Source organism: Stylophora pistillata, chromosome 3 (assembly GCF_964205215.1).
Source record: "Stylophora pistillata chromosome 3, jaStyPist1.2, whole genome shotgun sequence".
Classification (NCBI taxonomy): domain Eukaryota; kingdom Metazoa; phylum Cnidaria; class Anthozoa; order Scleractinia; family Pocilloporidae; genus Stylophora; species Stylophora pistillata.
Genome location: NC_142521.1, coordinates 10,719,748 through 10,746,612, shown reverse-complemented (window position 1 = coordinate 10,746,612; position 26,865 = coordinate 10,719,748). Strand labels below are relative to the sequence as shown.

At 39.9% G+C, this 26,865-nt stretch overlaps 2 protein-coding genes across 2 annotated transcripts in view; one reads left to right on the top strand and one right to left on the bottom strand.

Annotated features, from left to right (window-relative positions):
* Positions 1 to 736: 736 nt before the first annotated feature.
* LOC111321076 (thyroxine 5-deiodinase) lies at positions 737 to 2,285 on the top strand. Its single transcript, XM_022923859.2, is given in 2 exon segments — positions 737 to 1,311; positions 1,619 to 2,285. Coding segments are annotated over 2 exon segments (744 nt in total). The 5' UTR covers positions 737 to 810; the 3' UTR covers positions 1,862 to 2,285.
* A 2,710-nt stretch (positions 2,286 to 4,995) lies between these two features.
* The window catches only part of LOC111321092 (polycystin family receptor for egg jelly), a 37,136-nt gene continuing 15,266 nt past the window's right edge, over positions 4,996 to 26,865 (bottom strand). Inside the window, exons 6-23 of the mRNA XM_088754220.1 lie at positions 26,278 to 26,454; positions 25,774 to 26,076; positions 24,797 to 25,084; positions 23,604 to 23,783; positions 22,041 to 22,298; positions 20,755 to 21,009; positions 20,084 to 20,251; positions 16,884 to 19,296; positions 16,152 to 16,758; positions 15,647 to 15,838; positions 15,360 to 15,485; positions 14,851 to 15,042; positions 14,296 to 14,529; positions 12,999 to 13,757; positions 11,700 to 11,936; positions 9,287 to 10,807; positions 8,558 to 8,732; positions 4,996 to 7,255 (exon numbers count right to left, since the gene is read on the bottom strand). Coding sequence (XP_088610346.1) covers positions 5,769 to 7,255; positions 8,558 to 8,732; positions 9,287 to 10,807; positions 11,700 to 11,936; positions 12,999 to 13,757; positions 14,296 to 14,529; positions 14,851 to 15,042; positions 15,360 to 15,485; positions 15,647 to 15,838; positions 16,152 to 16,758; positions 16,884 to 19,296; positions 20,084 to 20,251; positions 20,755 to 21,009; positions 22,041 to 22,298; positions 23,604 to 23,783; positions 24,797 to 25,084; positions 25,774 to 26,076; positions 26,278 to 26,454 — 9,572 coding nt within the window. The 3' untranslated portion in view covers positions 4,996 to 5,768. The remainder of the gene's footprint in view (positions 7,256 to 8,557; positions 8,733 to 9,286; positions 10,808 to 11,699; positions 11,937 to 12,998; positions 13,758 to 14,295; positions 14,530 to 14,850; positions 15,043 to 15,359; positions 15,486 to 15,646; positions 15,839 to 16,151; positions 16,759 to 16,883; positions 19,297 to 20,083; positions 20,252 to 20,754; positions 21,010 to 22,040; positions 22,299 to 23,603; positions 23,784 to 24,796; positions 25,085 to 25,773; positions 26,077 to 26,277; positions 26,455 to 26,865) is intronic.

Sequence of the window (26,865 nt, the reverse complement as noted above, 5' to 3'; positions counted from 1 at the left end):
TAAGCAACCGACTACAAACATAAGAATAACAAATCTCGCTGTGGTTAACGAATTTAGAAAAAGAGAAATGGTCCTCTAGGCATCCAGATCATGCACTGAAAACTTCATGCTCGCTCGTTTGTTCGCATTGTTTACACAACTATGAAGTGGTAAATTTCAAGTCGCCTAATAAATATGAAAGACGAATTATTCATTCTGTCAAGAGAGTGGGCTAAAGAAACTTATTCCCTTGCTCATTAAGGTCATATGTCTAGCATCTTTTAGCAAAGACATGTTAACACGGGTAGAAGTCCGTGTCTGAAAAACGTCGACTGCTTAACCTTCCTATTTCACTCCAAGAACGAAGGCCTCGATCCAGTCTTACGCGGCTTCTCTCCCGTTCGTGTTGTCAAGAACGTCTGGTGCTTAAGCTCTCTATTATCATGGTGTAGACAAAAGATCCTTGTTGGTTCATGGGCAGGCCTGGCCACGATATTTTGTTGACCAAATTTTCAACGGACGAAATAGTATTTCCTTTGACGAAAGCAGGATGAAAATGATACAAATTTGGTAATCATTTCAATAATTTAAATCTGTGAGGTCAGATCTGTTATTTCCTGTAGAATTGAAAAGCGCGCATTACTGCGTTGGAATATTGATTGAATACCATAATTAATGAGGCAAGGAAAGAAGCAGAGAGATTTCAAGAGACTTGAGCAATCTATTGTTTTCGGGTAATCAGTGGGACGAATTAGCACGAATCACGTATTAGCAGCTGTTGCTGTTATGATTAAAAACGCCATGAAGAGTTGTTAAGGTGCTCAGTTTCAGATGGTACCTTGTGGTGTCAACATGTTTATCCAAATTGTGCAACTAGCTCAAGTATTCGCAGCTTACAGCATGTTAGTGCTGGTTTTTTCAATTGGCTCTTTACTTAAGTCTTTCCCATCCTTTCGGAAAAGCATCATGAGAGCCTTCGAAATTATTACTGAAGTAAAGTTACCGGTGACTTCATATTGAGACTCTTTGTTCTCCGATCAAATGTTCCAGAACGTGTGGCATAGCGTGGCTTTGGATATGAACAAGAAGACCAAGCAAGGAGGCGACGCTCCAAACAGTCCAGTAGTGACATCGTCCGGAAAATATTGTTTTCCATTATTGGAGGTGGCCAAAGCTGGACGTCCCCTTGTTTTGAACTTTGGCAGTTGTACCTGTCCTATCATGAGCCAGTTGAACTACTTTCAAGAAATGGTTGACCAATTCAAGCACATCGCTGATTTTTGTGTTGTTTACATCGAGGAGGCTCACCCTTCGGATGGATGGGCTTTAAAGGTAAGATGGCTTTTCCGCTTTTTAGTATTCGTCAATTTAGAAGGGAAACAGACTCCCTTTTTTGTTCTCTTGGTACATATTTTGCCACAATCTAAAAATCCTCCCACAACAAAAATGCACCCGAATTATCAATCATCTAGATGGCGGGGGAAAAAGAGAGTGACCAAGCGCATCTTTCTCCATAGCTGCAATAATTTCGCTGAGGACTAAGCTTTTTAGGCCTGGCCTATTGCCAAATATATAAAGACTGAAAGATGATACTTTTAAAGTTTTCTTCAGTAAATTTATTTAATAATTATCCTTGTAGAAAAACTACAACATCAGAACACACAGAACGCAAGCCGAAAGATGTAAAGCTGCCCGTGAATTGACGCGAAAAATTCCAGAATGTCAAGTGGTGGTAGATACTATGCTTGACGCGGCAAATATTGCTTATGGCGCTCTTCCAATCCGGTTTCGCGTCATTCAGGACAGAAAGGTTCTTTATGAAGGTGGACCTGGACCAATGGGTTACAACATAAGTGAAGTAAAGACTTGGCTGGAAAATTAACTAGCCGAGAAGTGATTATGAGACAGTTGATGGTGGGTAAAGGTTGTTAGTCCGTACATCAAATCCCAATTCAGTGAAAAATTCAAGGAGACAATATCCGCTTCAATTTTGATGTCAAGAAGAACTTCTCTGAGGAGAGCGTCATAGAAAAACGGTTTTGTGAGAACATTACTACTGTGAATGGTACAGATTAGTCGCGAAACAGTGCTGCAATCATTCACTGAAATCAAAAGGACATGATTTTCGGCTCAGTTGCCAAATATTATCACTTGAGACACTCTTATCTGATTTTTTTAGATCGAAGAACAGAAAATACGGAAAATTATACCAAACACATAGTACAGATTTTTAGATTAAAATCCAACTGAAACGATAGGTATATTTGTATAGGTAATCACGTGATTTCGAGTGCAATTTAGAATAAATAAGCCTCCCGGTTAGCTCAATGAATAGAGCGCTGGACTGTTGTGCGGGAGGTCGAGGGTTCGAGCCCCGGCCGGACCAACACTCAGGGTCTTAAAATAATTGAGAAGAATTTTCTGCCTTTCTATAACATCAAGAAATGGTTAGATATTCTAGTCTTCTCGGATAGGGACGAACAAATGGAGGTCCCGTCTCCTGCAGGGTTGGGGTAGGAGACGTTAATTTCCCACACACGAGATTACTGTGTGATGGATGTCCTCCACTGGGGTGGGATGGGTGGGATATTGGGCGCACTTAATTTGGAGCCTCGCTCTGTTGTGCGACCCATCACCATACTCTGGTGAAAGTGATTAAATAAATAAATAAGTAAATTTTTTCAAAGACTAACAAAATTGCATGAGCCCGTAGGGCGAGTGCAATTTGTGGTCTTTGAAAAAATTTACAACTGCGTATGATTCCAAATTGCACGAGAAAAATCAAGCGATTATGTATTAATAATATACGTGAAAAAATACGAGGTAGCTCATCATAATTATGCAGAAGAAAAGCGCACTCATCGCGTGCAAAAATAATTTATTCAAACCCTGCAAGTGACATTGACCTTGACATTGACCTTCACATTGACCAATCATTCTGACCAAGCAGAATGTCTGGTTTGTTACTTTCTTTGCACTGAATGAACCCTCTTCTGCACTGAATTAACTCTCTTCTGGACTGAATTACCTGAAAACTGCATTTTCAGGTAATGCAGGAGGCTTTATGTTTTCCCTGACGTGATGCTGACGTAAATGGCCACGTGATTTTTGTCCCAATCCCTCTCCATAATAAGTCCAGCGCTCCCATAAACAAACCTTTAGCGAAGTGTTTTCTTGCCGCGAACTTGGATTGCCCACGTAAAATGTCTCGAAGTCAAATTCTGTTCTATTAGGCCCTCTAGGTTTTGTAAAAGCACATCAACATGTGAAGAACTGAGAGATAACTGTCGGTTCGAGAATATTTAACTTGAATATTTGTGTTTGTCTGTAAGTAAGTATGGTGAGGGGGGTGGACTGAGGAGTCATATGGGCCCCCTTCACTGTTCTCACCTCCCACCCCGACCCTTGGGTCTTGTCTCCCTCCCTTTATTGCTAAAACACAGCAATACCAAACTTTAAATATCTTCGAATTTTTGCAAATCCCTCTTGTTTCCGAATTTTTGTTTCCGGTCTTTTCCAAGTCCGTTTTCCAAACTTCCCCGATCCCTCTCCTGCTTGTGGTCACCACTGTTTAACGCACTTCATCAGGGCGCAGGAGAGAACGTTTGCTTGCGCATTTGTCTTGTATTTATTTTCCGCTGCATCATAGAAAGATTCCGAGAAGTCGAACTCACAGCCGAGAACGTTTTCTGAAGAATATATTTTTTTATCAACACTCGAACACAACAATTGGAATGATTTATTTAAGTCATATATTAAAAATCTTGCAACTTCCTTGTTCTTCGTTTTATAATTTCTTTCCATTTTATTCCATCCGAGTTAAACATTTTTTATCATTTTATTATGCAAAGTTCATAAAGAACTATCTTTTAAAAAACTGCAACCATGACACATCTCTAAGATTTCATTTAAAAAGTGCCGCAAAGATTAAGTGTGTGGAGGAGTGTGTCAAGGTGCAATTAATCATGATGTACTCTCAAAATGATAACTTGTATAATTACACGACTCGGGCAGTCAGAGGGCCAATAACTAAAATCAACCAATCAAAATGCTCTATTGCCGGTCAATATTCTCTCAGTATTGGATCGGGCACTGTCCCGAATGGTCCCGAATGATACCGCACTTGTGTCCCTTTGAACTTCAGTCGTATAATAAATCTCTTATTAACCAAGCTTGCTCGGGAACGTACTGGAAGAATATCGGCCCTCGGTCTTTTTTGTACGGACCTCGCTGCGCTCGGTCCGTACTGTCAAGACCTCGGGCCGATATCCTCCCAGTACGGCCCTCGCGCTTGGTTAATAAGATATATGTATTCTCCAGGGCCCAGTTGTTCAAAGGCTGATTAGCGCTAACCCAAGGTTAAATTTTAATCCGGGACTCTTTGTCCCTTTGTTCAGAAACCTTTTTCAGATAATTTTCTCTATTCTTTGAAGGACATCCATGTCCAGTCATCAAACCCAGTAGCTCTAGAGAACTGTATTTGTCGGGAAGTGAGAGTTGCAAATAAGTGGTATCGCAGCAATGGAATGATTGTAAATGAGACAAAACACTAGGCTATAGTCTTGGGAAAAACAGGCCACTCCTTCTCTTTTCCATTAAAAGATTCTTTGGATATATTTGGAATAAATATTGACAATAGGTTGCGTTTGATAATTATATATCAACTATTTGTAAGAAGATAAATGGCCAGTTCAATATAATGCTAAGATTTCGTAAACTTATCTCTAAAGATACTCTACTAAGATTGTATAAGGCTTTTATTATGCCACATTTCAACTATTGTTCGTCTGTATTGCAGTTTTGTGGTGCGCGTAGTACTGAGAAGATAGATACTTAAAACAAGCGAATTCTTAGAGTTATCTTGCAGGATTATAATTCTCCCTATGACTCTCTACTTAGCAAAGTTAACTCTAAATCTCTGTATAAAAGACGCCTTCAGACTTTCTTAATTATATTGTACAAGAGCTTGTTTTTTAACTGCTATCCAGGCTATCTAAGGAATATGTTTAGTTTCCGGTCTGTATCCTATAATCTACGCGGAAATTATATTTTGTCTCTACCGTCTACAAAAACTACTACTTATGGTCTTCACTCCTTTTCATATATGGCTTCAAAACTATGGAACTCTCTTCCGGACTCTTTTAGAACGTCTGACTTTTCTGATTTCAAGCGCAAGATTCTACAGTATGACTCTTTCTCATAGTTAAATTTTAGAATGTTACAATTTTACATTTTACATTTTACATTTTAGTAGTATTTAGAATTATACTTGTAACTCGAAGATACTAGCTTATTCTTTAGCTACTCCAAATTCGAGATTAAATAAAGTGTATGTATGTATGTATGAGAATAATTGTAGTGAATTTTCTTTTAAAGCTTTCAGATCTTAAATGACATTTGACACTAACCCTGGGTTATCTTAACCCAGCTTTGAAACACCCAGCCCAGATCAAAAAAGAGACCGCAAAACGTATTCTGTTTACGTCGCAATTTGTTAATTATGTAATTTGGTAACTTCTCCTCCCCTATCATAGATGTCGAGTGCAAAAGAAAAATTCGTGTAATCGCTCTAGTGACTCCCATAAAAACCATGCTTAATGCCTGGTGATGTTCGAAAACTATACCTCTTTACATACTAGATAAGATAACAAAAAAACAAGAGATACATAAGGCGGCACATACCTATAAAGCTAATGAAGAGGAGTGTCCTGTCCTCCCTCCCCCCCCCCCCCGATAAACGATCAATATCAATGAAAATGTTGATTGAGTCAGGAGTCCCGTGCGTAGTTTCAGAAAGACGTCTCTATTGTTTCCGAGCCCTCACTCCGTGAAGAAGCTAGACTTTCGTGTTCACGCAAAAGAACCATTTCCAGCAAAACGTCGTCCTCCTCTTCTTCCTCCATGGTCGATATCTTCTTTAATTTAGTCTGTAAGTATGTTAATTTTCTGTTCAGTATAGATAAACCGTTTTTATTACTTAACAACCTGAAGTCATTGTCTTCGTCACTAGAATCATCCACGTACCATTTTTCGTCGGGAATCACTTTCGTAGAGAGCAGGTTAACCCCTAGAATTCCCTTCAACCGTCTCATTATAAATTCAACTAGTTCTGGTTCGGTTTCGGAATGGTCCAAATTTGTCACCCGGCTCCCGAACGCGGAGTTAATTATAGATACAAACATGTTAAGTAGGATGAGTTCCATGAGAATACTGAAGCAGAAAAACAGAGCCGGTCCGATTACTCGGTCAACCTGCTCTAAATCATGAAAGTATGATGCACCCAGGAGAGCATTTAACATCGCTTGAAATGCAGAAGGAAGAGAGATGAAGTCTCGTAAATGGGCACCAAACGAGATGTGAGCTAAAATGACAAACGGCATAAACCAGAAGACGAATTGTACCATGAATAGGAGCATGTCCTTTCGCATGTTGGAAAATGTTTGGTTTAGGAGTTTGATGTGGTTATTGTACCTCAACAAATAAAGAAACTTGAGGGTTGTAAGGAACACAACAAACGAAATCATGCACGTATCAATTTCGCTCCACATTAGAAGCAATGAGAAACTGACAAAAACAAATGGATTTTCGCTGAGATCTTTCATGGTGGTGTTGATATTCACCGTCTTGACAAAATACAACCCAATAGAAACTAGAGCAAAGCATACTTGTAGCAGATCCACCAAATTCCAAAACTTTTTGAAAAATCCTATCTTCTGATGGTATAATCTTTTGATCACCTTGTAAAGAAGGCACAGGATAACCAATACAATGATAAGCTCCGCGGCTATAGACACGTTGGCGAGCTCTCCTATATATCTATAAACTCGAATGGTATTAATTCGACGAAAGGTTACCACTCTCCCGGTTGGCATGACCTCCATCAGAAGTGAGATGACGCTAAACAGATTCACTTGGGCGTTGTAAACAGTCAACTCGACGAAAACGGCGCGAGAGCGACGATCAACCCAGTTGTGCGCGTAAAGTTCTTCAGTTACTTCTATCGCTTTATCTCGGTAGTAACCAAGCTCCGCCACATACCCACCCCCTGAGTATAAGGCTGTTTCACCCCACAGTGGAACTCCTTTCAACTGCATTGTTGTCTGATACCGCCAAGGTCTGGGGCACATGTCATAAGAAATGTTTTCAATAGGTACATTTGAAGAAAGCGGCACCCATTCTGGTTGATAGATGCCTGTGTCTTCGTTTTCCATCGCATACAATCCATAACAGCTTAAGCCAAGTTTTTCATTCACTGGGATGTAGCCGTTACATGTATCTGCAGTTTGTGTAAAATTAATAGAAGCACAATTGATTAACTAAAATCATTGATCTTATAGGCGGATTCATGCTGACGTCATTGTTTACATTTTTGCTTATTTGCATACGGCTTTGCGTAAAGAAGGAGGCATGTTAGATACAAATTGACTTCAGGCAGCTAAAGAGCTAGAAAATTTTAGTACATAGTGAAAGTTTTAGCTCTTTGGGTGTAATTTTCAAGGAGAAATAGTCCATCAAAAACTGCAAAATTTCTGGGTGGCAAAAGCGCTAACGAGCTCATACATTCTATGTAAAATTTTGAGTTTTTAAACCCGTGTAGCACAAAAAGTATTCAATGCATCAGGCTCGTATTCATTGGCCGAGTTAATCGTACTTTGACCTTTCGATATTCAGAACTGATTTCTTTTTAGCTCCATCAGAAACTGAATTGCTTATGCGAATGAGGCAAATATTGTAAACAAGGATTCCCCTATTCCTTACGTGTGGAGGCGATTGAAATGCATTATTGTCCCACAAGTCCAGTTTCAATCATCGTGGATCTAGATTAAAGGCCACCGAAATAACTGATTCATCCAAAACGGCCGTAAAAATTAAAATTACTTCTAATATCGTTTGTAGAAACTTAGAGTATTGATAATTTACTCAGATCTAAAAAAAAAACAAATTACGCTTCCAATAGCCTATTTCACACCAAAGGTAGATACTACGAGCGGAAGTATACGTTTAAATTCGCTTTCCCCAGTACTGGAACCTCGTCAACTTCAATAAAAAAAAAAACAGTTTCAGCCTATAAACGGTTTGTTTTCATTATCGAGGTTGATAAAGCGGGTCACTGATGGACTAAATACGAATGGAAATAGTGAGCGTGAATTACTCAGGCATGCCGTTGGGCATATGAGCGGCGTATAGAAAGAGAGAAAAGCAGACCAGTACAGGGGCGGATCCAGGAATTTTTGATTGAGAGGGTCCAAACTTTGGTTCAGAAAGGACTGTTGGACTCTTTTGAGGCAAGTTACTTCTCCCCAACACCCCCCACACCCCCTCCCACCAGTCGCGGTTGCGCGTTATAATTCCTTGGCTGCTTACCGTTTACTTGGATTCATTAATCAAAAAATCAGCCAGTTAAAAAGTGATATACGATCCTGTGGATGTAAGAATTTCATTCTCAAAGTTGTAAGCGTCGGGTCTGATAGGGGGGGTCCGGACTCCCCGGACCCTCCCCCTGGATCCGCAACTGCAGTAGGTAGATGAACAGACAGAGAGAGAGATAGGGCGACAGGACATGTAAAAGACGCCTCACCATTCAAAATTCGCAGTTGCCTCAGACGCGCCATTCCCACAAGAGTTGAAGTCCTATCAGCCACAAATCCTTTTTCTGAATCCGCAGGGACCACACCATTGTACCATACGCCAACGAAAATTTGTGGAATGAACGCATATCTAAGCCAGAATAGAACTTCGGAAAAGTGTCGAGTCTAAGGAAAAATGTGACAGCAGTAATCATTTTTACCGAGCAGCAAGTTCGCTGAATGACGAAAAATATCATTACACAAATTGGCCTTGTTTTCTCGAAACATACTAGATTAACTTAGATATCAGAGTTTATTAAAAACTGGATCATTGGATAATACAATTCAGGACTTTTTATTGGCTTAGCCATTATGGCATATGAGCCAATATACCATAATCTAATATCTGTACATTGTAACATCAGGTTTCTTCTTACAAAATAAAGTCGAGAAGATTTGTCTAATATCTTGGGCGCGTTTTTTTTTAATAAAACGATTATCCTTTTTTTCATCATCATGTTGCCGCATAAGGGCTCCAATCTACATTTGCTACCAATTACAAGAAATTCACTTTTCAAAATGTCACAACTGGACATAGATTAAATCAGCTCTCACCCTTAGCCAACTTTTTAATCGTCTTTAGTCTACAATGTTCAAGTAGTTCTCATCCGATTATTTTGAATGGAGCTTGCTCCTTAACGGAGCTGTTAGATATGAATGATTCGAGTCAATCCACTCACCGTTACAGAGAAGTCATTCTCCAGGTGCTTGGTATACTCATAGGCGATTGGGTCCCGGTGTACGTATGCCACCATAAGCAGCAGCAGCAGAAACAGAGAGTAAAAAAATATATCAGTCATGACTTCGGAAGACTTGATTTCTTTCATCCTTTTTATTTTCGCCTTTTCCAGTATATCTCTCTGCAATGGCTTAGAATTATCCCATGGTATACTATCCTCAGATTGAGCTTCAATTAAGCGACATTTTTCACCGCTGTTATTTACCTTGTCTTTTTTCCTCTTAAAATGTTGGCGCTTCTCTTTTTGCTCAATGGTAAATTTGACGACAAAGGCGATAACGGCCGAAAGTAAGGCCACTTTAACTGGCTGAGAGATGGAAGCATCTTGAATAAAAGACACGAAAAACGATAGGAGCCACTGCTGAGATCTTTCCCTTCCCCACTGAAGAGAGTACGACAGGGTGAAGAAAGCTGATATCAACACTGATACGAAACACAATACCCAGGCAAGGTAGTACAAACACGTGTACAAACTTTTCCTTCTCTTCTCTCGGGAAGTTTCAGGGTCAACATTCTTTGGGTCGAACACACTCTCACTGACTGTTAGCCTATCTGCGGATGCTGACTTATGAGTAGAAATGCTGATTGTACTATTTGCTTCATATGTCATGGGAAAGTATTTTTCTGACCACAGATTTACGCGGCGACCAAAGCAACCAGGGAGTGTTATTGGTTTTCTTTTGAATAAAGCACTTTTCTCTCTTTCAGTCTCTCCTAAATTGGACATTGACGCAGTAGATGATTTGCGAAACAGTTGTGTAATAGCCAAGTTTATAGGGAAGATGATTAAACTGCTCTGTATTCCAATCATTAGTTGACGCATGGTAACCTTAATAGGACCGACATAGAATACCGCAGAAGTGTCAACTTTGTCGCCACCGTAAAACATAGCGTTTGTGATCATGGTACAGAACAAAATCGACAGACAACAGGAGGCACGCTGCACACGAGAAAAACTGCTCTGAGGTGGCTTGGCGGCCACTGAAATCCATAAATGTTCGTCGTAGAGGCCATCTGCACTGTGAGACAAAAATAAGTACCTGTAATTCGCCATTTCAGTGATGTTTGCAACGTACATCACTTTTTCCGTTCTCCCGTCGCCACTTTCAACAGCCAACCAATCTCTGCACATAAAGGTCCATTTTTCGTCCTTCAAAACGTCTCGTATAGCCACGTGATCAAGATACCAGGAGGGATTATTTCCTGAATTATCATGCCATATATGCAGATAAAGCAGTTGACCCAGCGAGCTTGGCAGAGAAATGATAACAGTAACGACTGTCCCTCTTTTAAATTTCAGTTTAGTGAGCTTGCTCAGTGGAAGGGTGTCGCTGGACCCATTTTCTCCCACAAAGAGGAAGGCAACATTGGCTGTAGTACCTGAATTCCTTCCTTTGTTTGTAGATATAGTGACTTCGTACACATAAGGGTTTGATGACTTCCCAATGACCAACGTACCTCCCTGCAACGACAATTCAAAAACCTCTGAACAATTAGTGGAGAAACAATGTAGTGAAACCTTGTCATTTGATTCTTTCTTTCCAGTAGAGTCCACGTAAAAAGTGCCCTAATCCGTGGTAATTTATAAAGTTCTCCTATCTAAACATCAAAGATATTCACAATGAAGTCTTCAATACTGCTTTTAATGATGATTATGCTAATCATGTAGGTTACTACCAGCAACAGCTTCTCCCGTTAGTAACAATTAACAAATGGTAAACACCACAGCGTACACTATTGAGTTATGGATGCACGCGGGAGGTTGCTAAGCACGAAAGAGGCTTAAGAGTCGCTTGAGGCGATAGCTGAGAGCGACTCTAGCTTCTTGAGTGCTTAGCAAACCTCCCAAGTGCATCCATAACTCAATAGTGTACGCTGTGGTGTTTACCATTTGTTTTATAACAAATGACAATTTTATTTAGCAATAATTTCCATAAAATCCTCTACAATACAAAATACTAACAGCGTAAAAAACGATCCAAAATAACTCACTTTCGGCTCACATCTACTCCTTTTTTTTTGTCAAAGCCTCTGGAAAACTTTAAATAACGGAGTCAAATCTGAACAGATTCAAAGTCTAATAATGTGATAAGTAAAAGCATATCTAAAACTATACATATATTTGTTTTATAACATAACATTGATACATTGTAGCTAAATAGTTCCCTTTTATTTAACAAATCTTACACGACCAGAAAAAACAAGCGCGCGCGTAAAAATAATCTTTGCATTTGCTTACGTCAGCAGCGTACACCCATGAGCAAATGGGGGACGCTAAAATTGGCCAATCACAGCGCGCTCTTTATTTTGGTTATGTTATAAATCCAGTTAAGGAAGAGTTGGTTACTCCTTACCTGTGAAGAGTGATCCTTTATGTCAGCCCTCCGTGCCCATACAATAACGAGCAGATACAACAAGAATACGCTGATTATTGAAGCCAATACAGCAATGTTGTTATGGATGTCAGCGAAAGCAATCCAAACTTTATCGAAGTCGATAGGATTTGGTTTTACGAGAAAACCTCCACCGAAGGATGTCAAATGCTTGCAGCGACAGGTCATGGTTCGTGACAAAGTCCGCCGTCGGCCAGTCTGAGAAATAAAGTCACAGGCTTGGCTTGTTACACCAGTCTTTGTTTGTGGTTGATTGATGGTTAAAGTGCACCTAACCCCAAAATTTCTTTTTTTCGCTTAACAAAATAAGCGTATTTTTTGGAGTATTTCTGTGCAAAAATGTTTTTATTTGCTCAAATCTTCAATTTTCTGTGCCCAGTCAAAATACGGAAAATTGGCCGCCATCTTGCCCCACGACCGAGTTTAAAGAGGAATGGCTCTACCGGGTAATGTGACGTCAAATCGAGAACACGAAAGTCTGCATTTCACACATTTTCACTTGTTTGGGAAGGTTGTAGTCGATATTGTCCGAAAATATGCCGACTAAGTGTGTTGTCAAGGATGTAGCAACGTGCGAAATTTGCAAGAGGGTATCGCGCATCATACATTCCTCATACAATACACCTAGTCGGCATATTTCGGACAATATCGACGACAACCTTCCCAAACAAGTGAAAATGTGTGAAATGCAGACTTTCGTGTTCTCGATTTGACGTCACATTACCCGCTAGAGCCATTCCTCTTTAAACTCGGTCGTGGGGCAAGATGGCGGCCGATTTTCTGTACTTTCACTGGGCACAGAAAATTAAAGATTTGAGCAAATTAAAAAATTTTTGCACAGAAATACTCCAAATAATAAGCTTATTGCGTTAAGCGAAAACAATTTTTGGTTTTAGGTGCACTTTAAATATTTTTTTGAAAGAATCATCAGTTCGTCATTTCATCAATGAACCACATTAGATGCTATTAGAAAACAAATTATAGAAATCCCATATTTTGAAGAAGTTTGCCGTTGTAATGCAATTACTACAAACAATTTGAAATGATCTTTTTAAATGCAGTCAGTCGGTGGGATCTTTCTTGCATGAAGGTATATTGCTCCAGCCATCAAGATTCTTCTCTCAAATACACAGAAGTCGACTGCTGGAAAACCCCAACCAATTTCTCTTTTCAGAAATGTTTCAAAACATTTTTCAAAGCATTTCATGACATCGACAAAAGTTTATTAGCGGCTCCGACCACAAAAAGTGTATTCCTTACCCTACATCCACCGCCTGAAAACTGGTTGCCATCAGGATTCCAAAAACTGCAGCCCAGACCAAACTGTTCCATCGAGTAGTTACTGTGCTTGGACTCATCGTAACTTTGCTGTCCCGAAACAAACTTTCCATTTGAGGGAAGAGCGGTTGGGGGATCCTTGTACTGGATACAATCGGAAACACCTCGTTTCGACCTTCGTCCAGCTCCACAATCTCTCCTTTGTCTGTTATGAGAGCCAGGTTTATTTTCAGTCAGCCCTCCATATTTCACGCCGATGTAATACGTACCAATTTTCGTCAAGTAGGTACTCGGTAAGAAAAGGCTGTAAGGATTATCAGTGCAGTTGTTGTTTTCAGTGAGAAATGTGTCTTTAATGGAGCAGCTTGAGAAGTTTGGTAATTTTATCTGCAAATCGTAGTCCAAGATTGTTGGCTTCTCTCCATGCTTAACTAATATAGTCAGCTGTTCTTGATTCTCTAAAGGCGTTATGTAGAATTCGATGGCTTCATTGGTTTCCTCGATTTCAAACGTGTGATACTGTATACTTTCGTTGTCTGTTTGCTTATAGAAGATATCTTGGTTTGCCTCAGGCACCGTCGGTTCGAAAGGAATCTGTAGGTCGATTTCTCCTGCTAAATCGAGTATATCTATAACTTGACGCGCCCCTTTGATTTCTTTAATCTTGACGTCTAAAATAGCGGTGGTCACCAATTGGCTGGACTTGTCCCAGGTATATGGGTTCTTCGGAAGGTAAAGCAGCTGGCAAAGAAAAACAATTTCCAAGTAAGGTATTTCAGTCGACTTCATTATGCAATGGACGAGTTCAAGTCAATATTATGTTTTCAATTCATCCCTACTGATGGACACAAGTGGGTCGAAAGATTGACTCCTGCGATGTCAAAATTGACCTTCATCTAAGTAGAAGACCAAGCAACGAAACGTGTTTGATTTCTTTAGGAGAAAAAGTCTATCTGACGTTCTTTATTATCAAAGTACGATCAATCTAGGGGTTTTGTCTCCCGATATAAGCAGTATTTCTAATTAAATTCTTCCTAAGTCACATTTCGATTCAAGGTACCTTGTCTTTCGAGAATACAGTTATTTTAGTCTTGTTGCCAGAACATTTTTGTGGAGAACGAATGGAGACAGCCTGGGATATTCCCCGTGGACGAATTTCGAGGCAGGGAAGTGGGTATTCGAATATCATCAGCTCTGTGAGATATTTTGCTTTGTTATGAATGGCAGAATGTGACGCCAAACACGGTGGAACAGATGAATATGTTAAAACTAAGCATACCTGGACATCAACTGTTTTATTGCCAATTAGACCTTGCAAATCTGGGAAATTCACGCTTGCATTTCCTGCACCTATCGGATGATCTGTAAGCGCAGCTACCTTGGCTCTTCTGCAGGTTAATATGGCCGACTTTGTTTGAATTTCAATGTCCTCCTGGCCTGGTAACAGTTTGTTAGAAATAGCCTCGGCGACCTTCTCAAAAGCGTCAATGTTTTCGTAAGCTATTGTTTTACTCTGGTAGAATATCACAAAAACAGTTTAAGCTCAGTTAGCATTGTTTAGTTATCTGAAAGTTATCAAAGAAGTGCCGACACATTGTTATACATAGGTTCTGATGGAAATTCTAACCCAAGTGTGGAGTAGCTGCATACTTTGTTGTTTCCAACATAGCCCTTGTTCTTGATTCATTCAGAAGAGAAAGGTTTCTCCTCACAATAAGTTCATTTTATACAATTTTAGTTAATTCAAAGACTTCCTTACTTTCATTACGATTGATAGCTAGCAGAGTTTAAACTATTTACCTGATATGGGCTACTGGCCAAAACCTAATTATACCTTATTCTGGTCGAGTTCACCCGTGATACCCATCCGCCTGAAATCTGCACTATAAGAAGCTGACATCAAGATGTTGAATACTGCACTCACAAGAGTTACTGCTCCCTCTCTAACCACAGACACTCCAACGTCCTCTTGAGACTTGTTCAACAGAAGATTTATCATGCTTGAAATCTTGTTTGTTGCTATTTCCTTAATAAAGGTGACGCGTCATGGCAACATTAAAAAGAAGTAAATTAGCGACAATACTGAAGTACTCACTTGCGAAAAGTGATCGACATGGTAGAGTTTGTCCTCGAGAGGATTGTTGTCATGGTGACAGAGAGTGACGTTTTGACAACTTGAGTACAAGTTAGCAACAGGATGAAGGTAAGATCGCATTGTCAGATGAGCTTTACAAATTCAGTTTGTTGAAGGTGACCAGACAATTTTATCTTGCAGTTATTAGTTGTGACTAAAATTGAATTTAAAAGAAGCTAAGCAAATACTGCGTGTTTGTATGTTTGTACCTGAGCTGTTGAGTTGACATGCTTCTTTACTTCTGCTGCTGCTGCTATCATTGTTGAAACCTGATTGATATCTGTCATTGTTGATATTGGGATCCGAGAAATCTTTTGCATGATGCTAAAACGAACCTGCATAGAATTTACCCTAATTGTCAGTAAGAATTCTCAGTTTAAAGATTTACCTCACTACAAAAGCTTCTGTCTCGAGCTTTTTCTACTCTCAAAAAATAGTTAGTGAGACTGAAGTGCATAATTGGACCAGTAAGTTTTCTTCAAAAAGTTGAACTCACCTCGGTTTGAATTTCAGGAGAGCTCCTGTTACTGCCTTGGTGTGTTGCTTCATAATTAAGGTTGGACAGAACACCGCTGCCCAGCCCAAAGAATGAATCAATGTCACCGGTATTGAGGTAGAAATTGAGTTTGCTGTTATCCTTCAAAACCAGTTCATCAAGCTCCAATGGGGCAATTACACGAGGAAGTACCTAAAAATAGATTTATCTGAGGCTGTCATAACAAATTGTAAAAATCAGTTTATCGAAAAAGAAAATCATGGTTCTTTAGGATTAAGCGTCTGTTTACTTGCCATTGGCCCATCAGGTATTCACTCACGGAAGTTAAGTTCTTATAAAGATGCCAGCGAAAACAACTTAACATTATCACATTTGTTTTAACTTTTTTAACGGGTAAAGCTAACATGCTCCCTTGATCGTTGATGAACCCTGAGAACTAAAAAGGCTTAAAAGTACTTTCCATAACCGGTCGAATCAGCTCTAACGAGTAAAAAAAAGACGTTACCTTAATAAGCTTTTGGGTATCCATACGCGCACCAAGGGAATCGATTACACTGAAAAGTATCTTTAAACGGAAGTTGTCATTTGGGTCTCCCGGAGCCAGTTTGACCAAAAATCGTTCTTCCTCAGCTCTGAAGAGCACAGGCTTCAGCTGTGTGTACGGATCATAATAGGAAAACACGTAAAGAAGAGGCACGTTCTTGGTCTGCCACCCTGCACATTTAAATGTAAACATGGTTTGATACGCTTTGCCTGTGGCAGGACTCACAGAACAATTTCCTCCATATGGTGGACGACCTGTTATAAAGCTGTATTCTGAGAAGCTTTCGTGGTGGAGCCATCTATACCACAGTCGCACTACATATGACACCTCGGGGTGTAGAACATCAGCTTTCAACGCAAGATTCTTTGAACTTGTGTTGGATAAGGCGATGCTCTCTAGATCAGCGACTCTGTTCCACTTTTTACCATTCGTTTCATTCACACTTCTGTAGAAGAGATCCCAAGAATACAGCCCCAATTTCCCTTTTTCACAAGTTCCAAAGACACAACGACTACTCACGGACAGAATATCAGTTGTAATAACAAGATCTTTGCAGTTCACCTCACACCTAAAATAAAACATTCACTGACGTTATTATATTTGCGCAGAGAGGTTAGCAAGAATAAAACGTTACCTAACATTTCTTGTATGAGAGACTCCTTTGATTGGATCAATGAGAAAAATGTAACATACCTTATATGGAAGTGAGGTATCTCGTCGTCTACAACTTGGATAACTGTCGCCTTTGTAGCTTCTCTATTTCCCGATGACAAAACTAACTTAACCAAGTAAAGTCCGTTCTGGATTATCTTCCTTTGAGGAAGAATTATTTCTGATGAATTGGCTATCACTGTTCCATTTTCCTCAAAGCAGCCATGTGGCAAAGGGGACTCACTAAGAGCATTCTTAAAAGTAGACAGGGGCATCTCTAAATAGCTGAAGGTTCTCAATCTGTCAGTAATATTGTAACAATACCATTTAAATGTCAAGGCGCCGCTATCCGGAGTGTCGGGATCCAAGGAACCAGTTGCATTGATAAACACTGGTTGTGAATAACTCCTTCTGCTGGCAGAGCCATCTTGGATGTCGGCAAACAATTCCGAGGTAGTGATCTTCAAATATCCCTCTGCAGTGCCCGTAATGTCAAACGCGTTCTGTAAGGTCAGCGTTAACCTGATGCAATATAATCCATATTCCAATTCATTTGAAAGTATTACGAGGTCAGACCTTTCCGTTACTTTAGTAGTTTGGAGAACAAAGCCCTTATCTGTGATATTTTTTAATATTTTCCACTGAAGGACCGCGCCTGTTGCTCTTTTGCAATCGATTCGGTATCGTGAGCCAACGATGAATTCCTTGGAGCGTGTAATCACCGTTGGTGAAAGCTGATAACTGGCAACGTTTTGCAGAATGACCTGCGGTTGAAGGCAGGGCAAGTCCGTGATAATTACAAGGGTTTGAACTGACTCCGAGTTAAAATCATTTTTTCCACTCCAAGTTACGTTATAAGTTGCAGCCTTAGTGTACGTGAAGTTGTATTTTAAGGAAGGATAAGGAAACAATGGAATTACAGTCGTATCCTCGTGTTCCACTGTTGTGCAGTTTAGCGATCCAAACACAACTCTCCGACTGTTTCCAAGATTCAGCGTAAAACAGGAAGGATAGCCAGTTTCACTCGCTGAAAGCGTCAGCGTCAAGGTTCTGTTGACCATTACCGGACCGTTTTGACCTATATCTAGCTCAAGTGAACGAGGCACAACCTTGGTTATAACTTTGGCACTGCTGGAGTTGATGGTGTTGTTGCAAAGGAATTGAACCGTGTATTCCCCATAAGATGTTAAGTTGTAACTTAAAAAGGATGTCAGATTGAAATAAGTGAAAAATAGAATGGGCTGGTTACTGACCCCAAGATCCAACCAGCATTGGAATGCCGTTCCTTTCTGGACGCCAAAACTGCACGAGGTTAAGTCAGACAAGCCCACAGTTTTGTTACAGTTTACGTAAGCTCCACTCATCGGCACAAGCTCCAAAACGTCTAGTTTCCGTAGAACACTTATGCTACTGACATTGTTGTGAGCCGTAATGTTGACGTTAAAAGATCCACTTACACCAAAGGAGTAATCAACGGTTCTCTCTGATGAAATAGCCCCGTTTCCATCTCCCATATTGAATAAAAATTTTGGCCGAGTTCCATTCGTAACGTTGATGTGGAAGACAATTCGGTCATGTTGAAAACAAGAAGGGTATCTAGTCTGGCACTCCATCGCAACGTTAAATCCGTGAATGGCAACTTCACTTACAATTAAAGCTGAAGCGTTAGCGTGGCTAACTTTATTTGAGGCATAAAAAAAACCATTGCATGCTCCAACTTTGTCGAAGACACATGTTACCAAGCTGCTTAAGTGACTTGGCCCGTTCAACCAAGTTGCAAGAAGAGGAAGTTCACAATCATAAAATGACGCATTCACCGAAACGTTCGTTCCCTGTTCTATAGAAAAAAGAAATCTTGCATTGTGACCCACACTCACAAAATAAACCACTTTATCTGCCTTAAATCCCCTCACCGAATCTTGTACAATAACCTGGTGCGTCAATGTTAAGGAGCTCACCTTGTTCCTCGCGTGCGCATGAGCTATAAAGACGCCAGCTTTGGGATAGGAATAGTTTGTTTCAAGGAATGTGGAGCTAAGAAATTCTCCATTTCCAAAGGAAAACAAAATGAGAGGCTTTTTTAAGGACACAACTTCCAATGAAACATTAAAATAGGATGACACATTCGTTGCGACTGTTTTTGGCGCCGTGAAATTTAATCCTGAGAGCTTAACTTGAACGTAAACCATTTTTGAAATCGTCTGGCTACTGAAGTAGTTAAAGGCGTACACTTTAACCCAGAATTCACCCTCAAAAGTGTAATTGTGCCAGTTTGTAAGAGAAAATGGAGTGCTCGCGTTTGCCATAATATAACTGGACACGGTCTCGTTAGTACTGTTGTCTCCCCAGTTGATGACTCCAGTAGAATTCGTTCCCAGTCTCAATTTCCATTGAAAGAAAAAATATTGACCTAAAACCACTGAAAATTTATCGCTGGTAAACGACAATCCATCGACTGAAAGAGAAAGAATATATATTAATAATAATAATAATAATAACGGTTTATTCACAGTATATCCACATAAAAAGGTGTGGCTCTTCATCTGTGAAGGCCTACGATACTAAAATTTAATATTAAAACTAATTTATAATGACTAAAATTGTAATAAAAACTATACATTAAAGTAAATATGCAGAATATATTGGTTGGTGGTGGTGGTTGTTTCTATATCTTTACAAGGAAGACAAAGCGCGCGCCTTCAAGAACGCCTTGCAGAGCCTGCAGTATTCTTTAAAATCTGTGCAATTCCTTTTATTTGCTAGCAATTCGTTAAAAATCATGGCTGCTGAATGCTGAAAGGTGCCTTGTACAAATGGAACATAAAGCCTTGGAGCAACACTGGAACGAAGATGCCTGACGGGTTTAACGACTTTCAAATTTAAATGGGAGGGCCAGTTATCAGAATACAGTGCTTTAAAAATAGTCTTTAGTAGCGAGTAGTCCCTTAGCTCCAGGATAGGTAGCCAGCCAATATCCAAAATGGTAGATATACTGTTTACATATTTATAAGTGATGAAACGAGCCATAGCGAACTGGAGCCTATATCTTGATCAGGAGCAAACTAGACGTTGGTATTTAAGTACTTGACGGCTGTAAGTGAAGATGCAAAAGGAGCGATGCTAAATTGGAAAATATTGTGAAAGTTAGTAAAACAGAAAGTAATTTCCTAAACGTACCTCAAGTTTCTTGCAGTTTGATATTTAGTATAACAAGAAGAACATTAATTTTTCCCTTCACTTACCCGGGCATGGGAAGTTACAAGGTACAATCTGCTCAATCAAAGGACAATGGGCTCCCCTATTCTTAGAAACAGGACTGAGACATGGCTTTATTCTTCTCCTGACAGGTGTGTGACCACATTCTGTGCAATTACTCCAAGCAGACCATTCTGTGTCCAAACCTCCATATGCTGCAGTTGATTCAAAGGAAAAAAGGAGATAGAGAACGAAATTTAAAAGTTATCCTCGATTGCATTATTGTTATAGCTTATTATACGCTCTGATTGGTCTAAGAAACTTACGCAACCATCTCAACCGAGTAGATAAGTGAGTCTGCCAACGAGAAAAGTTACTCACACAACCAGAGCGTATCTCAGTTTCCACATAGTTGAGTAACGAGAATCATTGCGTTTACGATTTTAGGGGATGCTAATTTATCTCCAGTTATAACCCATCAGTGTTCTCGTTAGGATTCCTTGACATTTTCAGAACACTCATTTATCCTCTTCGGTGGAGAGAGGCTCCTTGAGAGCAAAATGTCTTGCCCAACAGCACAGTATAGCGACCTGACCAGAGCTTGAGCCCGCACATGCTGACCATCAGCGCGACGCATCTCCAATTCAGTACCCGGCTTCATTCCAGGGTAGTTTGCGTTAACATTATAGAATAGAACATATCTAATTTCTTGACGTACCTGTCTGGCAGCTGTAATACATTACAAATGTTAGGGAATATTCACAGGAACCTCCCAGCAGATATCTTTTATTCTTCACAACGCACGACTTTCTTCCATCGCAAAGGTTCTGAATGATTGTCATTGCGCTTTGATCATAATTGCAGTACCCATTATAATTCCACGAAACTGCATGCGTTATAATGACCATGTTGTCATAGCATCTAAGATTAGTTGGAGCCATTGCATAAGACTCAGACTGTTCCATTCTATAAACTATGGGAGTAAAAATAAACAGAATATAAAGAACGTAATATTTAGTCCAAAACGCCTATATATTTACGCAAATAAAGGCATTTTTCAGGAAAGATTTCAAACGAAAAATAGCCATTTTGTTATCCTCCTCCTCCTCCTCCTCATCCTCCGACAAACGCACCACGTGACCATCAACAGGATTAGTAACCTCGCCCTCTAAAGTACTACAAAAGGACAGGATTAGTAACCTCGCCCTCTGAAGTACTCAAAACGACAGGATTAGTAACCTCGCCCTCTAAAGTACTACAAAATAACAGGATTAGTAACCTCGCCCTCTGAAGTACTCAAAACGACAGGATTAGTAACCTCGCCTCTAAAGTACTACAAAACGACAGGATTAGTAACCTCGCCCTCTGAAGTACTCCAAAATGACACGATTAGTAACTTCGCCCTCTAAAGTACTACAAAACGACAGGATTAGTAACCTCGCCATCTGAAGTACTCCAAAACGACAGGATTAGTAACCTCGCCCTCTAAAGTACTACAAAACGACAGGATTAGTAACCTCGCCCTCTAAAGTACGACAAAACGAGAAACCGATACTATTGATAACTGTTGATGTGTCTATTTTATTGATTATAAGTAATTTACCTTGAAAGCCGGCTTACTTGTAGGAGGTAAGGATAACAACGTTAGCCAGCTTCCAAGTTATGTCTTGAAGAGCTCGTTTGTAAAAGACGCACGGCTAATAGCTACTTAAATAATGAATCTGTAAATCCTATTCGAGTTAAGGCTACGATTTGAAACCACTGATGCTCGAGTATGGGAAAATCCAAATACACATCTTCGTATGATCCTATTTTTTCGGGTGTAGACCTATCCTAACTAAATGTGTTCTAAAAACTGGTTCAAAATGCCACGTACTCTAAAATGAAGTAATCCCTTTATACTCTCCGTGACTCTTAATATAAATGATAGAACGCCAAAACTTTTCATTTATTTTGACCAAATACTGCAAATATGGCTCTCTATTTACTTACTACTGCACTTACTTGACTGGCATCTGTACGTTACATTCAGATATTTTTTTAACCCTGGACAAGAATCGTTAAATATGTCTGCTGAGGCTTCGAGGTAGCATTGGCTTCGTCCCTGACATCTTTTCATGACAGCAACCTTGCTACCGTTGTTTGATGGACAAATGCCGTTCCCATAGAAGACTGAACGTATCTCGATCACAGTGTAGTAATCTTTGTCCTTAGGACACACAATTGTGGTATTTTGTCCATCATCAAGGCTCACATTTTTATCTACAGATAAATAACATCTATGATTAGAACTATACAAGAACTTCAAGTCACAATAAAATTCTTTTCCCTATTTCTGTTAAGCAACGATAAAAGTCTCTCTCATCTTTATCATACAGGCATGAACCTTGTTTCAAATGACAGCCTTAGGGGCTGGAGTCCCTCTAATTTAGGATGTTCTTCAATGAAAGCTACGGATACCAAGGTCAGTGCAATTTTATGTCCAACATAAGCATATCGTTGGATATAAAACCATAATCTTAGTACTAGAATAAAGTAGTACAAAAGAAGCAATGTGACCATGAATGCTGAGACAATAACCCGTGAGAATCAGCCAATGGCAGTCCTTATACCTATTTTGACATGTAAGCATACCGCATACAAAAGTAAAGACATTTGATCAGCGGTAATCAATTGCTTTACAGTATCAACACAGCAGTCAAATGATTGCACTTGCGCACCTAGATGGATAATTTGCTTTTGTAAACATGGAAAATCTAAGTGAGACGTAGTTTTTCGCACTTTCTAAGGAAAGTTCGAAGTTTCTAAGGCCTAATACTAGAAACTTATACACATTATTATTCTAGACTTGTGCTAGTTTACTCTCGTACTTCTTTTACACTTTGCACGGCAGAGAGATGAAGTCGTCCTCCGAAAGCTTGGCCGCGCTAGTGGTAGATATTCTTCGTTGTGTCCATGGTGGAGTTACCGGTAAACACCGAGGGAAAGGATGAAAAAAGGGAAGTACCATAGCCACACAAGATATTTGTGACGATCGCAGGTCTATGTTTACAGCGGACAGTAGACTTTGCAGCAAGGGTAGAAGAAATGTTCTGTCATTTGCATTCATCACCGAAACGAAGCGTCCGCGATAAAAACAGTTGGGATATCAAATCCTTCTTTCATTTATCTTACGCATCAAAATAGTTAAGAATTTTATATTTTCTTCCCTACCTTAGGCTAGCCACGTGTTCGTAAATCCCTCTCATCATTTTCAAGCCTTGTGCATGCGCACTGTTTGACCGCTGTGTTTATAGCATTCCTTACTAAGGAGCTTAGGTTAGGCCACCTTCCTTCCTGCTGGGCAGCATGGGGTGTTAAGCTCGGATCTACACCGGACCCTGGGCTGCTAAGTCCAATTTCACAAAGTAGGGAATGGCAAGTCTGGGTGAAGTACAGTGGGAACTCTACATACTCTATCGCCGCAACAGTAATAGAGGCTTACCCCCTACTTAGTGGGCTCAAAGGGTTTTTGAAACTGATACTGTGGAACTTATGAACTTTATATAGAAAAAGACCTGTTCTCACCTCCACAGCTATGGTAACAGTGCTTCTGCTGTGCTAAGCTTGACGAGTCTCTGCAGCCCCACGGAGGTGCAAAATACTCTATACCAGGATTAACACATTGACGTTTTCTTATTCGACGAGCGGTGAGACCACAGGTTTCGCATGGACCCCAGGGACCCCAAGCAGTATAGATGACTTCCACTTGGAAAGAAGAAAACATTCCAGTCAATTAATTTTCGCTTCTTCATAGGCCATTGCAGAAACATGAGAGGACTGGGACGAGTTTCTTATATTGGTTACATTGAAAATCTAAACATTTCAACTGAAATGTTACTGAATGAAAAGCTACCCAGCCAAGTTTGAGAGTTTTCAGCGGAAAAGTGTCCAAATTGGAGCCTTGCTAAAGTTGCAAAAATTCTATACATACCCTTAAAATTTTTTGCTCTGTCTACCCAATCCATACAAACTCTCCATTTTAGGTGATCTTTGAAAAGCTGTAATTTTGCCATTTTCCTCCTCTAAATACTTCTATTCTTGCTTAAGACTCTCAAATTTAGTTGATCTTTCATTTGAATATCTTAGTTTTTCAAACAAACGGAAAACAACCACACTCTTTCCCAGTCCTCTCACGTTTCTTCAATGGCCTATTTGTGGCCTTACTTATCTTTTCTCCCACGTGACACATACTGTACTCTCAGGTCCACTACTTGCTTGACTGGATGCATCACTGAAAACGAGTGCTATTTTAAAAAACTAAAGCGTTATCAGAATATCGCTAAATTATCCTTGGGAAAAGGTATATTTTTTGAAAAGTACGTGAAGGATGTTTTATACGGGAGAAAAAGACAATAAACAAAAATTGAACATTCATGATGCAATAGCTCAGTGTGTATGAGGCGGAGATTATTAGAGGCTTGTTATATGAAGCTGAAGTTAAGGATACATAAAGAGGAAGCACATGCAAGTTTTGGCCAAATATGGGACCAGGATAGCTGGGTATTTGTCAAGCTTCTTCTTTACGTCCCACTCTATTTCCCAACCGGGCTTGGAGTTTACCATCTGTCTTAGTCAATGCGTTCTATGCGTATCTACGGATCGAGATGAGGTTAAGAAAACTGTGGGAACGTATTGCTCGCTTGAAAAGCCAATCCCAAAGGGAAACGGAAGTAAATTGCCAACCTTCAAAACACCGGCTTTCGGAGAAGAGCACCAACCTTTCTGACAGCTGTGATGAATCGTGAGATAATTACTGGTGTCTTGGCATTGTTCCAAATCTAATTCATCGTATGATATCTTCGGGATATCGCATTTGTTTACATCACCGCAGAATTGATTCATGACGTCATATTTCAGATCAGAGCTGCACGATCCTGTTTCTGTTGCAGGACAAGATTCTGACTTGTTCATTTGACCATAGAAGGGCGTGTAGTGAAAAACAACTCGCATTCCTAAGGGGCAGCTTAATAAAGCTTTGTCTGCGTCGCAAAATGTTCTTTCAAATACTGCAAAGAGAGAGACATTGACACATGAATATCAAGTTATTACCTATCCAAGGAGGGAATATAGTGCGTTTCCTGAAGATTGCCAAATCTCGAAATTCTACTTCATTTCAAATTATAATTTTGATTTTTGGTATAGTGTCTAGTGGGATACTTACACCGTGTCAATTCGGCTTGCAACGTCCATCCTCTAGACTTTCCCTGAATTTTGTTTGAAAAGCCTATGACAGGAGATTAATTTATACGGCACGAACATTTGCCACTTTTAAGGGTTCGTCTTGAGCAATTAACAATGTGATAAAGTCTTTTCAAGACACTTATCTAGGGTTCGTTCGGTATTAGAAACACGATTTTTACCGCAAATGCTCAGCGACAGTTAGGTCATCATGTGATAAAAGTTCTCAAAAACAGAAACATGACTTCATTACGATACAGTCATTGGCTTCGACAGATATAAATATTTAATGAACCAAATGTAACACATTTTTTGATTGGTTAAAGTGCCTTTTCATATATAACCGTACTCCAACTAGAAACCTTATGTATTTATGTATATAAGCCTTTCTGCCTCAATATTTCAATCAAAACCGAGGTTAAGAGGGCCAATTTCCATGCAAATAAAATGATCATCAATAATCATGTTAGCCATCTATGAAAGAGATCAAAACGAAAATGTAGAACTATTGTCTTACTAGGACTACACGCGTACTGGATCTTCAATTGCTTTCTGAAGCCAGGGCATGGATCGAGGAAAGTGTCATTAGAAACCTCTATTGTACAATTAGATCTCATCTGACATCTTTCATAGACCTGCGCTCTGTTATGGCCAGCCATGTCATTCGGGGGTACGCATGCATCATCTGAAAGGCCACTGCTGCCGCAAATGCCAGCGTTCTCTTGTTCACGGCCGTAGAATATGCTGTTAATGTTGATGAATGTACCGTTTGGACAAGATAAGTTGGCTGTCAAAAATTCGCAGGTTGTAGAATTGCGCTCTAAAAAAAACGTAGATTAACATGGTGACGTCTACTTAAAATTTGTGTATGTGCCTACCGATCAATCTAGATCTCTATCGTAACGATACTACCGCTCAATTGTCATGACCCAGTGGTTAGGATTTTGGCTAGTCAGGTTTGGTTTGTGATGGAGGGTAGCTTACACTGCATAGTGTCGAACAAAACAACATAAACACGTACCAAGACACTCTTTGTAACATCCTGACTCCCGAGTTTCTGATTTCCAACCGGAGCAATCACCACCTCCTATAGTAGTGGCAGGATTTTGACAAATCCTCCTCCTGACTTGATGGTACCTTATACCGCACACGTCAGGGCACGCACTCCAGCCTTCCCATTGGAGATAGCCACTGTCAGCTAAGATCAATAGATATTGAAGAGGTACTATGGTTCAGTCACAACAAACATGTTTGGTGAATAGAGTAACTTCGTTGATCAGTGCCATTTAAAGAGGAACGTCCAGTCAGATTTTTGTCTCCAGGTTCACGGTAAAAAAAACCCTTCCATTCGAATATTTTCACAAGGCTAGGCATGCAGACATGGTTAGAGATACCGGCAGCTTCGAAATATAAGGGGTGAAGTAATTGTCATATACTGAGATCCCTTGCCTCTTTTTTATTTCTAATCCATGTAGGTTTGAGACGATGGAAATCTTGAGATATTCGGGGTTGAAAATATTTTCTTGGACTCCCCTTTGAAACCCACTAAAGCTGTTTAGTGCGTTTGAAATCTTTCATTGTTGCTCGCTCTAACGTGTCGGAACATTAA